This window comes from Dendrobates tinctorius, unplaced genomic scaffold (genome assembly GCF_039654945.1).
Source record: "Dendrobates tinctorius isolate UK_male_01 unplaced genomic scaffold, ASM3965494v1 ptg000086l, whole genome shotgun sequence".
Classification (NCBI taxonomy): Eukaryota; Metazoa; Chordata; class Amphibia; order Anura; family Dendrobatidae; genus Dendrobates; species Dendrobates tinctorius.
In genome coordinates this window covers 54,034,878-54,051,385 of record NW_027361754.1, presented here as the reverse complement: position 1 = coordinate 54,051,385, position 16,508 = coordinate 54,034,878, and the positions used below count along the sequence as shown (strand labels likewise).

The window sequence follows — 16,508 nt, the reverse complement described above, 5'->3', positions numbered from 1 at the left end:
GAGAATCCCTTTTTTTCTAGTAGTGACCTTTCAAATTCCAGGCTGTCAAATGCAGCCCGGACTTCTGAGGGTGATTGAAGGGACCCTGTGTTAGAAGGTCGTGGTCCTCTGGGAGCACCCATGGGTCCGTCACTGACATCACTCTCAGCCAGTAGAACCACGGTCTTTTTGGCCAAAAGGAAGCTATCACTCACTCTAGCTCTGTCCTCCCTGATCTTCCTCAGAACCGCTGGTATGAGGCATATTGGAGGGAAGGCATACAGGAGACCCGAGGTCCACTTTATCCTGAAGGCATCTACTGCCAACGGCCCGTCTGCTGGACTTAGGGAGCAGAACTTCTGAACCTTCCTGTTGGCTTTTGAGGCGAAGAGATCGATACTGGGTTTCCCCCACATGTGCAGTTGAAAAATGGACTTTTAGGCACCATTCTCCTTTATCTCAAGTGGTTCCCGCTCAGAAAGTCTGCTTTCAGGTTGTCTACACCTTGGATATGCAGGGCCGATAATGAGAGGAACTGGTGTTCCGCCAGAGTCATGATCCTCTTTGCTATCTGCATCAAGGATTGAGAATGAGGGCCCCCGGTGGGTTACATATGCGACCGCTGTTCGGTTGTCGGATAGGACTCTCACACGGTGTCCTTTTAGGTGTGTCAACAACCCTTTTAGTGCCCTCTCGATTGCTAGAAGTTCCCAATCGTTTGAGGATAGATTTCTTTCCTCCTGGGCCCAGAGTGTCTAGGTGGGCTCCCACCCCCAAGGACTGGCGTCCGTTGTGACCACCTTGGAGGCTGTGTATGTCCAGGATACTTCTCTCGGAGATGACTCTCTCTGTAACCACCACCTGAGTGACTGGAGTACAGGGTCCGGGAGGATGAGCTTCTGCTCTAACTGTCCCTGAAGTCTTAGGTCGTTTTGTAGCACACACCAATGTTGTTTCCTTGTGTGGAACTGGGCCCATTTCACCACCAGTATGCAGGAGGTCAGGGACCCCAACACCGGACATGGTCCTTCTCAGAGTCATTTCTGTTTTTTTATTGTTATGATTAATTTTTTGATCTTTTCTTCTTTCTCCTCTGGGAGGCGACACTCCTGCTCCACCGAGTCTACTGTTAACCCTAAGAAATTCTGGATAATTGCTGGTTCCAGTTTGGAGTTTTTGAGGTTCAGCTGCCATCCCAGCGTCTGTAGTGTCTCCATCACTATTTTGACTTGTTCTTGACAGTGAGAGATTTCTTCCCACTATCAAGAAGTCGTCCAGATATGGTATTACCAGAGTATCTTTTTCCCTGAGGTGTGCTGTGACCTCTGCAATTAATTTTGTAAAAACTCGGGGGGCTATTTGCTACCCCAAAGGGCAGAGCCCTGTGCTGAAAGGGACGCCACTGAGACCTCATCTGGACCGCCACCCTGAGATATTTGCGATCTCGTTGTCGGATCGGGCCATAATAAGCGTCCTTGAGGTCCAGGACTGCCATATAGCAGTGAGGGAAGAGGAGCTTCACTGACGATCTTATTGTTTCCATTTTGAATGATGGACTATCAGATATTTGTTGAGGCCTTTCAGATTTATAATTGTCCTCCAGGAATTGTCTGTTTTTTTTAATAAGAAATAGGGGGGAGTAAAAACCTTCCTTTCTTTCTTCTACCGGAACCTCTTCCAGGACATGTTTGTCTAGGAGTGAGATTACTTCCCCCTCCAGACTCTCTTGTTTTCCCTTGAGAGGACTGTACTGGAGTCTGCATGTATCTTCGTGGCGGCCAGTGGTGGAACCTTAAACCAAGACCTGACCCCACAATTTGTCGGATCCAGGTGCTGGATGAGATCCTCTCCCAGGCTGCGAGGAAGTGAGAGAGCCCCCCCCCCACCTGAGCAGGACCGTCACTGGGAGGGTTTTTTGGTGTCTTTGGAGGACTTGCCGAAGTAGAAACCTCTCCCTCCTCTGGATCGCTTGTCAGAGTTATTTCTGTCTCTATCCCTGTACTGCTGTCTTCTGAATTTTCGGCCCTTGTGAAAGGAGCGCCGAAAGGCCTGAAATGGCTGTTTTGGGAAATTCTTTTTGTCGCCGGCTTTCTCCAACACGTCATACAAAGCCAGTCCAAACAGGATATTTCTCTCACACGGCAGAGAGCAGAGTTTCATCTTTGCCTGTGTGTCCCCCAGCTAGCATTTGAGCCATACTGCGCGGCATCCCACATTAGTTAAAGCTGCTAATTTTGCTGCTAGCTTGGCTGAATCTGCTGAAGCCTCGGCGAGAAAGACTGTCGCTGCTCTGAAGGCCGGTATTGCTTCCAAGATAAACTCCCCGAGGACTCCTTGCTCTAACAGATCCTCCAGGTTATCAACCCATATTTTTAGGGACCTAGCCACACAAGTGGCTGCGATGGCCAGCCTTAGTGCCCCAGCCGAGGCCTCCCAGGCTGTTTTAAGAAAACTGTCTATCTTTCTGTCCAGAGGTTCCTTCAGGGAACCTAAATCCTCAAAGGGTAGGGAGGATTTTCTGGCGACTTTTGAGATCGCTACGTCAATCTTTGGAGCTCTATCCCAGGATGAGGATGCCTCTTCATCAAAGGGGTACCTCCTTTTCAGGGAATTGATTATCTGAGGCTTCTTCCCATTCCCTTTTTATGAGCCCTTCCAGCTGTTCGTTAATAGGGAAGGCCCTACGTTTCTTTTTTTGCAAACCGCTAAACATGAGTTCCTGAGCTGTCTTTTTTGCTCGCTCATCTACCAACCCCATGGTGTATCTATCGGATTGCTTTTATAAGCTTATCTGTAGCTTCCACTGGGAATGCGTCTTCCTCATCAGAACTGCTATCTGAATAGCGAGCTTTAGCCGAGTCCTTATCTGATCCTGTTGAGTCCTCCTGGGAGACCACGGAGGGGCTGGACCTATCTCTTGCTTTGCTATCAGTATCCATTGATAGTAAAGCCCTCACTGATTTACAGACCTCCAACTGAATCAGGGATTTCAGGTTATCAGGAAAAGCAGGTGTCTCTTCCGCTACTGTCTTATTAATACAGTCCTGGCACAATCTTTTATTCCAAGATGCTCCTAAAGGACTATTGTATAAGGGACATTCCTTATTCCTAGATTTTGATCTACTCTTTTTTGGGACCTCCTATACTCCACCCCACCAATGTATGTAAAAAGAGGGGAGAGAGAGGAGACAAGAGAGAGAAAGAGAACAGACATCAGCATGCTAGACTTTCTTGAAGCTCACTCACCACTCAGATGCTTCACAGGACGGGTACCGGATCTGGAGGCTGACTGGTCTTCTCACTGTCTCCCAAACAGACCATGAACCTCTCCTTTTTGGAACGACGACGAACAGCCCATGCGCTGCCCGAGCGGCTCCCACTGGTGCTGCAGCGCGTCTGGCGCTTCTCATCTGAGCGAGACCGCCTTTCCTGCACCTACTGGTGCGGCTGTAAGTGCTCTGGCGAAGGGCTCTCCATCTCACAAGCTGCTTAGCTGCTGCTTCCTGACAAGAGCAGTCACTTCCAACCCAGTAATGGCCTGGTGACGCCTGCGAATACATCCAATGCCTTTAAATAAGAGCATTACCGGTGTGCGTTGAACTCCTCCCCGTGCATATGCCGCGAGAGCGCGCCGGACCCCTGGGTGCGCACTCCCTTTCTACACTCCGGGAGTCTCGCTGGCCAGTTCCTGGTGCGCGTTCTCTGCCCCGCTGCTCCGGTGTGTGTGTGTGTGTGTGTGTGTGTGTGTGTGTGTGTGTGTGTGTGTGTGTGTGTGTGTGTGTGTGTGTGTGCACACGTCATTTCCGGTGCGCGCCCGGCTCCCAGCCTATTCTCGGCGTTCTCTGACAACCGGCCGCCATGACACCCGGTACCGCTGCGCCCTCCATACAGTTGTGGCCAAAAGTATTGACACCCCTGCAAGTCTGTCAGATAATACTCAGCTTCTTCCTGAAAATGATTGCAAACACAAATTCTTTGGTATTATTATCTTCATTTAATTTGTCTTAAATGAAAAAAAACACAAAAAGAATTGTCCTAAAGCCAAATTGGATATAATTCCACACCAAACATAAAAAAGAGGGTGGACAAATGAATTGGCACTGTTCGAAAAATAATGTGATGCTTCTCCAATTTGCGTAATTTACAGCACCTGTAACTTACCTGTGGCACCTAACAGGTGTTGGCAATAACTAAATCACACTTGCAGCCAGTTGACATGGATTAAAGTTGACTCAACCTCTGTCCTGTGTCCTTGTGTGTACCACATTGAACATGGAGAAAAGAAAGAAGACCAAAGAACTGTCTGAGGACTTGAGAAACCAAATTGTGAGGAAGCATGAGCAATCTCAAGGCTACAAGTCCATCTCCAAAGACCTGAATGTTCCTGTGTCTACCGTGCGCAGTGTCATCAAGAAGTTTAAAGCCCATGGCACTGTGGCTAAGCTCCCTAGATGTAGACGTAAAAGAAAAATTGACAAGAGATTTCAACGCAGGATTGTGCGGATGTTGGATAAAGAACCTCGACTAACATCCAAACAAGTTCAAGCTGCCCTGCAGTCCGAGGGTACAACAGTGTCAACCCGTACTATCCATCGGCGTCTGAATGAAAAGGGACTGTATGGTAGGAGACCAAGGAAGACCCCACTTCTTACCCCGAGACATAAAAAAGCCAGGCTGGAGTTTGCCAAAACTTACCTGAAAAAGCCTAAAACGTTTTGGAAGAATGTTCTCTGGTCAGATGAGACAAAAATAGAGCGTTTTGGGCAAAGGCATCAACGTAGAGTTTACAGGAGAAAAAAAGATGCATTCAAAGAAAAGAACACGGTCCCTACAGTCAAACATGGCGGAGGTTCCCTGATGTTTTGGGGTTGCTTTGCTGCCTTCTGGCATTGGACTGCTTGACCGTGTGCATGGCATTATGAAGTCTGAAGACTACCAACAAATTTTGCAGCATAATGTAGGGCCCAATGTGAGAAAACTGGGTCTCCCTCAGAGGTCATGGGTCTTCCAGCAGGACAATGACCCAAAAAACACTTCAAAAAGCACTAGAAAATGGTTTGAGAGAAAGCACTGGAGACTTCTAAGGTGGCCAGCAATGAGTCCAGACCTGAATCCCATAGAACACCTGTGAAGAGATCTAAAAATGGCAGTTTGGAGAAGGCACCCTTCAAATATCAGGGACCTGGAGCAGTTTGCCAAAGAAGAATGGTCTAAAATTCCAGCAGAGCATTGTAAGAAACTCATTGATGGTTACCGGAAGCGGTTGGTCGCAGTTATTTTGGCTAAAGGTTGTGCAACCAAGTATTAGGCTGAGGGTGCCAATACTTTTGTCTGGCCCATTTTTGGAGTTGTGTGTGAAATGATCAATGTTTTGCTTCATTCTCTTGTGTTTTTTCATTTAACACAAATTAAATGAAGATAATAATACCAAAGAATTTGTGTTTGCAATCATTTTCAGGAAGAAACTGAGTATTATCTGACAGAATTGCAGGGGTGTCAATACTTTTGGCCATAACTGTACCTGGACTTGCCCGGAGGGAGCAATAACGCTGCACCTCTATAATGCCTGGCTGCCATGACGTCCCAGTCACCGCCACCTCCTCCATACCTGTGAAACTGGATTTTACCTGGAGAGAGAGATCACGCAGCTAGCCACCACTGATTCCTGCAGGTACTTTTCCTTCTTTTTTCATGGCCCAAACGGTGACCGGCATCCTGGCTCAACAGGGAGGGTAGACAAATCTGACCTCCGAGGAGTTTTAATTTGCCCGGGCACCGATGTGTCTCACGGGCTGCATGGTCACTATGTGTCAACAGGGTGTGCACAGTAATATGTGGCCTCCGAGGACTTTAGAACAGTGTGGGGTTATTTCTGGCATCAGGGAGGGTACACAAATGTGGACTCCGAGGCTCCTGTTTTCACCCGGGCATTTGCCTCACGGGCTGTGGCCATGCATTCGCTCAGGGGGGGGCATGGGAATACATGGGACCCGAGGCGACTACCGGTACCTGGTGACGGATGTAGCAGATAGGTGCCTGCCAGTAACCATCCAACCCAGGCATCCTCTTCTTTCTTCAAGAATCTTCAATTGAGGGTTCCCCATCAAGGACAGAAAACCAACTGATGCGGAGAGAGGAGCCGCCCCTTTTATCTTGAAGGTTTCCTGTCCTTGTTTGGCGGATCACCCCTCTCGTGGTGCCGTCATGTATGATGGAAAAAAACAGCGTGGGGACCCCTCAATTCTGGATAACCAGCCTTGCTGAAGTTAACAGCTGAGGGTTATAGCCACCAGCTGTGATTATTGCCTGGCTGGTTATAAAAAATAGCAGGGAACCCATACAGTTTTTTCCTCTATTTATAGCGCAAGCGGTGGGTGATGAATACTCCCATCAGCTCCTGTGGTCACTGTTATTAGCAGCAGCAGGAGTAGGCTGATGGGAGTAACAGTCCCATCACCCGCCACCTGCTGTCATTGTTATCACTTGAATATAAGTTTGAATATAACTTCTCTTCTAATGATCAGCGTGAGCAGAGAATAAGGGGAGAATGAGGAGAGCCATTGGGACGTGTCATACAGATGACACCCCGGTGTGTCATCTGTAAGCGGGAGGTTCTGCTGCCCATGCTGCTGGTAAAAAACAGACATGTCTACGTGTGATTCACACGGACACACGGTTAGTGGAAACACACAGACATGTGCACAGCAACATTGTGACTATGCATGTCAGTGTCTCCGGTACGTGTGAAAACTGTCACCACACATACCGGAGACATGGACATGTGAAAGAGCCCTTTAATGTACATCACAGAGAGTCAAAGGGAATCTTTTATTAGGTTCAGCCCTCCTAAGACATCTACATGGGCATGCAGGTTGAATTAAAGTTGAATAAAATTATACCTTGGAGATCTGCGATCTGATATATTCCAGAGAAATCCATATTTTTCTTAACATGTAAATGAGCTGTTAATAAATTAACAAAATCTAATCCCCACTGTTTCAGCTGTGCATCCCTGAGCCTACATGCCAGTCTTCCGTTTACCTGGCTGCAGCAATGACCTCCTATAGATATTACGAGACTGCTGCAGTCAATGACAGACCTCAGTCCTGTGATTCATTATGCTAAAATCAGAAATTAACCGTAGCGCGCAGTGGTCATGTCAAGAATATTGCCTCCGCTTCTTGCTATATCTCCTGCTTAGTACACACGCTGCAGAGCAGTTTGTCTGTCAAAAAACAGGAGCAGCTCATTCACTGTACAGGGTGGGCCATGTATATGGATACACCTAAATAAAATGGGAATGGTTGGTGATATCAACTTCCTGTTTGTGGCACATTAGTATATGGGAGGGGGAAAACTTTTCAAGATGGGTGGTGACCATGGCGGCCATTTTGGATCCAACTTTTCCAATGGGAAGAGGGTCATGTGACACATCATACTTATTGAGAATTTCACAAGAAAAACAATGGTGTGTTTGGATTTAATTTAACTTTATTCTTTCATGAGTTATTTACAAGTTTTCCTTTGTTTACAGCCATTGACATGTCACAGAGGTTAACACGTGAGGAGCGGATAGAAATTGTGTTGATGTCTGGTGAACGCAGTACCCAGGTCATTGCAGCAGATTTCAATGCAAGACACCCTACGCAAGAAAATTGTCACCATTCCCATTTTATTTAGGTGTATCCATATAAATGGCCCACCCAAAAAAGTTTGCCTCATCACTGAACATAACTTTCTGTGTAAACTGAAACAATAAAGTTAAATTAAAACCAAGCACACCATTGTTTTTCTTGTGAAATTCTCAATAAGTATGATGTGTCACATGACCCTCTTCCCATTGGAAAAAATAAAGTTGGATCCAAAATGGCCACCATGGTCACCACCCATCTTGAAAGTTTTCCAACCCACCATTTACTAATGTGCCTCAAACAGGAAGTTGATATCACCAACCATTCCCATTTTATTTAGGTGTATCCATATACCGTACATGGCCCATCCTGCATAAAGAGCACTGACTGCTCACAACCCCTGGAGCCACTCAACCCACCCACTAAGGCCTGTTTCACACTTCAGTTTTTTGACGTCAGTCAAAATCCGCCGTTTTTATAAAAAAAACGGAAACTTTTTTTCCCCATAGACTTGCATTAGCGGTGGATTTTGACTGATGGTCGTCAGTTTCATCCGTTTTTAGACTGATCCGTTAAAACTGTAGCGGCCGCCGGCTGAAGTGGACGGACAATATAACTTTTTTTGTAGTGGTGGATCGCTATTTTTTTTTTTACTGCGCATGCCCTCTGCCAGGCATTTTAACCCTCAACAGCGTTCTGGAAGTCAGTCTCTCTTCTCTCTCTCCTTTTCCAGGTCGGGTTGCTTTAGATTTCAGCTACTAAAGCGGATCCGTCCAATAAACGTATCCAGTGGCATCCGTTAGTGACAAAACGGAAACGGATCCGTTTTTTCACACTCTGGTGGATTTTGCCTGATGTCAAATAACTGAAATGTGAAACAGGCCTAAGGCTGTGTGTGCCCACGTTGCATTTTTTAAGCGTTTCTGCGATGTCATCAGCGGTCCGTGACATCAGAGGTCATTCGCGCAATGCATCCCTGGGAACGGAAGTTGACGCCAGCGCCAATGAGGACCGGAAGGACTCCGGGGGCAAGTATATCCCAATTTTTTAATTTTTTTTAAATTATTTTTACCATTTTATCTTTTACTATTGATGCTGCACAGGCAGCATCAATAGTAAAAAGTTGGTCACACTTGTCAAGAACTATGCTTGACAAGTGTGACCAACCTGTCAATCACTTTACCAAGCGATGCTTCAGATCGCTTGGAAAAGCGCTAGCATTCTGCAAGCTAAAAACACTTGCAAAACGCTTGTTTTGCGAGAAAACGCATGCGAATTCCGCATGCGTTTTACCCGCGGCGGGGAGTTGTGGAAATGCTGCGGACAATTCTGCAGCATTTCTGCAACATGGGCACATAGCCTTAGTGTCTGCAGGGAAAATAAATCGTAATTTTCTCCCTACAGCCGAACATTCAAACAGTTAGGCTGGAGATACACTTGCGTATGAATCAGATGAGTGCAATGCGAATAAAGATTGCACTGCACTCAGACGAATGTTATTCAATGAGGCGATCCAGATCAGTATAGAGTGCGACAGTTACGCACACATCCCAAGAAATTATATCAGCCAAGAACAGGAAACTTGGCATGCAGATTATTCTGGCAACCTATAAAAAAACCCTGAACACGCCTCATTGGATCAACAATCAGTGGCTAAGGCTCCCCAAAACGTTGAGACAATACTCAATGTAAAAGAACCTGCTCAGTTGTGTGTAATGCAAACCTGTCTCACGTTTCAACCAAACCAGCAGCAGGGGGTATATTTCAAAGATCTGTGGACTAAACATCTTGTGGACCCAATGTATGTCCTTGTTGATTAGGTTTTTATTCATTTGAGATCACTGAGCCAGTTAATTTAATCGGACATTACATTGGAAAAATATGTGAAAAATGTAAAGCCATACAGAAGTCATATGGATAAATGGCTGAAAAATATTGCATTATCGCATTGCAAACGCATTACCTAAACATGACCATACACTTGAGAACACTTGAGCAACTCTCGGCAGTGAGAATCGGAACAAGGTTTTATACTTTTAGTGTGATTCCGGCCTTAAGGCCCTTTTACATTTAGTGATGCACCAGCGATCCGACCGGCAATCCGACCCGGTCAGGATCGCTGGTGCATCGCTAAATGATCGCAAGTGAGCTTTCACACAGAAAGATCTCACAGCGATGCAGCAGCGACGCAGCGGACGATACTTACCTTTCACACACAGCGATCCAGACGTCCTCCCGCCCGCCTCCACGCGTCGCTCGTCTCACACAGCAGGAAGCCCAGCAGGAAGCTGACGACGAGAAATGGAGCCGCCCAATCTCGCGCGATCAGCGATGGACAGCGGGGGAGCCGGTCGGAGGTAAGTATCACACATAGCGATATCACTATAACGTCACAAAACCGGTGACGTTTTAGCGATATCGCTTAGTGTAAAACCCCCTTTAGAATGGTGTTTACCTGCAAATTAGCACTACAGCTGCATGTGAATGCAGGTTTATTTGTATTCACTTTTAGATGTGCATGCACTCATAAGATACTTATTTTAATCAGACAAGAATGCTTTCAAAGTGGATCATTCAACTATTCTGGCTTGGACTTTCAGTGTAAATACACCAGTCTTATCAGGTCCAAGATATATTCAATGATATGATTAAACTATTATACATAAAGTGCTATACACAAGATTATTTAAAAACAAATAGGATTCATTGTTATTCTCTATCTTAACTAGGAAGAACGTTAACCTTTATGTCATAAAATCTACAATATGGAATAATATGGACAATATCCCATGCTAACACACAAGAAAAAAAAACCTGAAGGACTAAAGGAAATTTATCAGATTTTGGTGATTTTAGAGCAGAACGATGTAGAGGCTGAGAGCCTGATTCCAATGATGTTGAAATTACTGGGCTGTTTGTTACAATTTCAATAAAATCAGTGTTTTATCAGCAGGAGATTATTACCAGAGGAATAGTGGTCTCGTGCCTCCTGGTCAACTGCTCTGTATAACCCCCTCCTCTCACCACTTATTGGCAGCTTTCTGTCAATTTACAGTGTAAGAAGAAAGCATCCAGGGTTGTACAGGGCTCCACATTCGGAGCTCTGCTAGATCTGCAGCAATAATGTAGGGCTCAACATTCGGAGCTCTGATAGATATGCCGCAGAGAAAACGGATTTTATCAAAATGACAGTATACAAAGCAAAAAGTGACAAATTGCAAGAATCAGTGTGTCTGCATCATGTTTCTCTCTTTAAAACATTCTGGTACGTCAAGACACATCAAAGCTTTAGGTAAAAACACCATTATTTATATAACATTTGCAAACATGATTTATAAAAAGATACATTACACTAGCAGCTTATTTTTTCGATATACAAATAGTAGAAAAGGTGTCATAGCAGCAACTCACAAGCCAAGTGCTGATGAGGGTTGTAGTGTGACCTCCACTTCTTGTCCAACCTGAGCTGCAGTTACACATTTTTTCCTCTTTAGTTTGAGTTTAGCAGACCTCTCATCAGACATCTTAACCTACAAAGCAGACAAAAGTTCAGATATGAAACATTCACTAAATGCAAACACATCTGTTATAATATTTGGACATTGGGGAAGACTTATTTAAGGCAACCTGTCAGATTTATCATGCTGCCCATACCACGGACGTCACAGAGAAAATACAGTTAGAAGATTGGAAACATAGATTACAGATTCAGCCGGGGATCATGGCCAGAGACAAGACTAGTCTGGCGCCATACCCGGCTGGCTTCTTCCAGCAACGCTCCAGCTGACTGACAAGTCTTTCCCATAGCGAAAGACCTGTCAAAGCCTTGGGAGCGGCTCTTGACTAGTCACATTTCTCATGTATATATGGAGAGTCCTGTCAATCACTTGGAGCATAGTGGGAGAAGAGGGATTAATTTAGTCTCTGCCTATGGTCCCCAGCCAGATCTTTAACCCCTTCACCGTATTGTTTTTCCGTCTTGAAGTTCTCGTTTTTTGCTCCCCTTCTTCCCAGTGCCATAACTTTTTCACTCTTCCGTCAATATGGCCATACGAGGGCATGTTGAGCTCGCATCAAACGGGGGGGGGGGGGGGGGTTGCACCTGTGACTCACCTATGCATCATAGGTCAAAAAGGGGTTAAAGTACCACTCCAGCGGGTTTTGTTCTTTCTTTTTTCAGCGCTGGAATGGCACTTTAAGTGCAAGTCTCCTCCTGGTCATACACTCACCCTACGGCGTCTTCACCGTTTTTTGGTCCCGTGGCGCCAACTTGTAACAGTAACTTCTGACTGTCCGGAAGTCATAAGCTACATCACAAGCCTATTTATCACACTGATAGTATTAGAAAACGAGCTGCACAGCACTATATATGCACCACACAGAAAACCAAGCCAACATAAAGGGGCCTAGCTGCATCCTGCAAAAAATTATAAAAAGTGCACTAAAAAGATGATAAAAATAATGCATATAAATAAATTAAATGAGGTATCGGTTACTATTTTGGCCAAAACAGATAAGCTCGCAACCCAACGCCAAGGGTCCCCATAACTTGCGAGTCCTAACACTAATTTTCGCCGGAGACCAACACGAGCAGCGTCGAAAACACTGGAAGGTGAGTATCAGACATGGGACTTACATTTAAAGCACCACGCCAGCAGTGCAAGAAAAAGAAACCTGGAATGGTGTTTTAAGTTATGCTCAATACTTTGAGCATTTCAGAGAAAAATATACCTGGCTACAATCACACACAAAGGCCCTGATCCTTGCTGCCTGTGGTTTGGGCACCATGAAACAAGTGAAAGGTTCCCTGTGATATATGCTATAGAAAAAGGTAAATTCATTGAAATGGGACACATTATAAGTCTAGCAAAATGTAAACCCTTAGTAAACTCATGTCATTACTATTAGTACATATGTGTTAATATTATAGCAACAGCATACAATTTCCATCAAGTTTATTTTAATAATTTGAAAGCGCTCTGTCTCATCATCTTAAATGGGAAAAATTGCAAATTCGCAATTTACCTCTTACAAAGGGATTTAGGCTGCCTAGGTTGCTGGCCACCTTTACAGTCTAATAGTGAACGATCTCCTAAGCAAGGAGCTCAATAAAGCTTGAACACATTCTGAAGTTAGCTGGATGTTGCCAGCTCAGTACCCTGGGCTCCTCTGATGCTGCAGAGGTAAAGTTGAGCATAGAGTTTGGGTGTACTAGTCCAAACTTATAATCAGGAGTACATCCCCCAAAAAACAGGTGGCAGAGGATGTGACTGCATACTTGTGTACACTCAGCATGTGCACAGTGCCAGGATTCTCCAATGCCAGTAGCGGGCATGTGATCACAAGTAAGTGATTTGCATACATGCAGTCATGTGCCAACTAGATGGCACAGCCTCCGACAATGCATGCATACGGAGTGTGGCCAGACACAACTAATTGCAATGTGGCCGAAAGTATTCAAATCATCTACTTGTGTTCACATGATCATCCACTCCCGTAGAATGCTCACAGCGTACTGTGCACAAGCTGTGAAGATTTATAAGTCTGCAATACACAAAGAGCGACTGCAGAATTGTGTATTAAGGCTGTGTGCACACACAGCGTTTTTTTAGCAGTATTTTTAGCGGATTTTCCAATAAAACCGCTAAAAATAAGCTTCCCATTCATTTCTATGCATTTTGCACTTTTTGTGCATACTGATGCGGTTTTTACCACGAAAAAAACCGCTTTGCGGTAAAAAACGCAGCATGCTCATTAATTTCGTGGATTTTTCCGCGTTTCTGGCCATATCTATGAGTATTGAAAATGTGCTGGAAGAAAAACGCACAAAAACCGCGTGGTTTCTGGGAAGGGAGTCAGGTTTTTCAGCAGAAATTTTCTGCTACGTGTGCACATAACCTTAGGGTATGTGACGACGATCCGGAATATCAGCGTTTTGGACACCGCTCACCTGCGCTGTGTCCAAAATGCTGCATTCTACGATACAAGCACAGTGGATGGGATTTATAGAAATACCATGCCCACTGTGCTTTAAAAAGGGTATTTATGCCTCAAAGGTGCGGGGTCGGGGGGAGTCAAAAGCCCTAGTACAATCCTTATGAGACGCGCAATTGGGTGATATCTTTACATGATATCACTAAATATGGGTGACAGATTCCCTTTAATTTGACGCTGCGTAGACTCAGTCGCAGCAAAACATGCTGTGTCCAAAGCGCTGCTATTTCCTGATCATGGGCACATACCCTTAAGCTCCTCCACTTTTCAAAAATTTTAGTGAGGACAATGTCCGTTTTACAAAATGATGAATGGACCCTTTAGTCTTAGAACTGCATCTAACACAAGCTTTTTCAGGTGCAGGGTATTTGCACACTGCTTTTTTTTTTTGCGGTAAAAATGAACATAACAAAAAGCAGTATCAAAATTACATTGCATTTAAAGAGAATCTGTCGCCGACATTCTGTAATGCTGTAGATATAAGCACCCCCCAAATGTAACCTGAAAGATAAGAAAAAAAAAGAGTTAGATTATACTCACCAGGGGGTGGGGGGGCATTCCGGTGCCTCCCATCTTCATACGATGCCGTCCTCTTCTTTCCTTCCTGTCATGGCTCCTGCGCACTGCTCTGTCCTGTTGAGGGCAGAGCAGAGTCCTGCAGTGCGCAGGCACCAGGAGTGGTCCAGCACCTGCGCACTGCAGTATTCTGCTCCGCCGTCAACAGGGCAGAGTAGTGTGCCTGCGCCAGAGCCACGACAGGAAGGAAAGAAGAGGACGGCATCGTATGAAGATGGGAAGCACCGGAACGCCCCCCCCACCCCCTGGTGAGTATAATCTAACTCTTTTCTTATCTTTCAGGTTACATAGGGGGGCATATCTACAGCATTACAGAATGCTGTAGATAAGCCCCTGATGTAGGTGCCGACAGCTCATATTAAAAAAAAAGGAGTGACAGATTCCCTTTAAGGCTTTTGTTACTTCTTGACTATTACAGGGTTCAGTAACCATGAAGAGATTAAAAGAAGTAGCACATTCATTTTTCAGCCAGCTTTGTAGTTATAAATGAAGAGAAAAACATTTGAGGCCGGGATCACACATGCGAGAAACTCAGACAAGTCTCGCATGTTAATACTCGGCACTGCCGCCGACACTCGGGAGCGGAGCGTGCAGCCACAGAGCAATACATGCTGCCGCACACGCCGGTCCCGAGTATTAAGATGCTAGACTCGTTCGAGTTTCTCACGTGTTATCCCGGGCTTTTAGGAAAACCATAGTGGATGTGCCAGCATCTTGTCGACGCTGAAAAGAGCTGTGTCCGGACCATGGGTCTCCTGAATCAATACAACAGCCTCATGTGGACCTAGGTCAGGAGGCCCTGCGACCAACATGACACGACCATTGCTCGCGAATCAGTCTGCATACTGACACAAATGAGGCTGCCGCATTCAGGTGTGGAAACTCAATAGGATGGACATTTTCAGGGCGAATCGATTTGTAAGACCCGATCCACATCCTTGTCACTGCTAGGCGTGAGAACCAACCCCTACTGACAGCATCCACGTCTCCTCTTTTGATTAGTCGGCCTGGGAAGACATCACTCTGCAATAATGACATCACTCACAGGCCGACTAATCAAGAGCTGCAGATGTTGTCAGGTATGCGTCGGTCCTCAGCATCCACCGTTTGAGGGACGTAGTCGGACACGTGAGACCAGCCTTGGCTCTGTATAGCCGCTGATAAAACAATGGCTCTCTTCTCACTTATATCTGGCACTGAACAAGTTACTTCCCTCACAGACCCGACTCCCTACACACGGTTCAGCGCCATGATCACGTAGCTGAGCGGCTGCTGGGCAGCACAAGAACCGCTCCTGTATACCAGTCATTAGCAGTATTGTTCTCCCATAATTATCATCACGCTACAACATGATTAATCGCTCACAACGTGCAGAAAAGTAATTAGCCGCTAACAGCACGACAACAGGGATCCGCCATCATCGGGCACATACGTACAGAGGAGCCGCTGTGAGGAGAAAGCGCGGGCTCTGCGCTCCGGTCCCGCCTCCCGAGTGAGGGCGGGAAAGTGTCTCCAACCGTCACGTGACTGTACCTCAGCATTGAGCACTGCAGCATTCCTGTCAGCGCCGTGTACCGAGCACGGGACCCTTTATCGGGTTACACCGTGGGTATGTCGTGACAGAAACGTCTCTCCCTCGGTGTACTTCAATGAGTGACTCTCCATCTCCCATCAGGACAGTTTTAACCAAGCAGTCCTTATAAAAAAAAATCAACACAATATTAGGAAAACTTATGAAGAACATATCTATCAATGAGCATGTCCACCTCACAATCCAATGCGGGACATTGTTCCAGTTTTCTTTAGCTTGCTCAGCATGGATTTTGCAGATAAAATTTGAGATTCTTATTTAACCCCTTCATGACCCAGGCTATTTTGACCTTAATGACCTGGCCATTTTTTGCAGTTCTGACCAGTGTCCCTTTATGAGGTAGAAAAATATTCAGAATTGAGAGTCCTCAGTGGTTGATACCTTTTAATGGCTAACTGAAAAGATGGTAACACATTGCAAACTTTCGAGACTACTCAGGTCTCTTCATCAGGCATAGCTAATACAAAATCTGAAGGCTATGTGCACACGTTGCGGATTCTGCTGCGTTTCCGCAGCGGTTTTGGCCCTGCGGAAACGCAGCAGTATCGCAGACATGGTACAGTGCCATGTAACCCTATGGCTTTTCAAAACTGATGTGCACACGCGGTTTTTTCCGCGCGGTTTTGCTGCGGTTTACAAACCGCAGCATGTCAATTGGGCGGTTTCTGCAGCGGTTTCACACCTTTAACATAGTAGAGGTGTGAAACCACATGTCAGGATCCCTCAGATTACTCTTT

General features: G+C 45.7%; 1 protein-coding gene across 5 annotated transcripts in view; it reads right to left on the bottom strand.

The window, feature by feature from the left end:
- FAAP20 (FA core complex associated protein 20) overlaps window positions 1–15,839 on the bottom strand; it is a 55,788-nt gene extending 39,949 nt beyond the window's left edge. Inside the window, exons 1-2 of one of the 5 annotated variants that reach the window (XM_073585403.1) lie at window positions 15,714–15,839; window positions 11,022–11,140 (exon numbers count right to left, since the gene is read on the bottom strand). In XM_073585403.1, coding sequence (XP_073441504.1) covers window positions 11,022–11,134 — 113 coding nt within the window. In that variant the 5' untranslated portion in view covers window positions 11,135–11,140; window positions 15,714–15,839. The other 4 variants (XM_073585400.1, XM_073585402.1, XM_073585404.1 and 1 more) reach the window with 4 other exon arrangements.
- Between the last annotated feature and the right edge of the window lie 669 nt (window positions 15,840–16,508).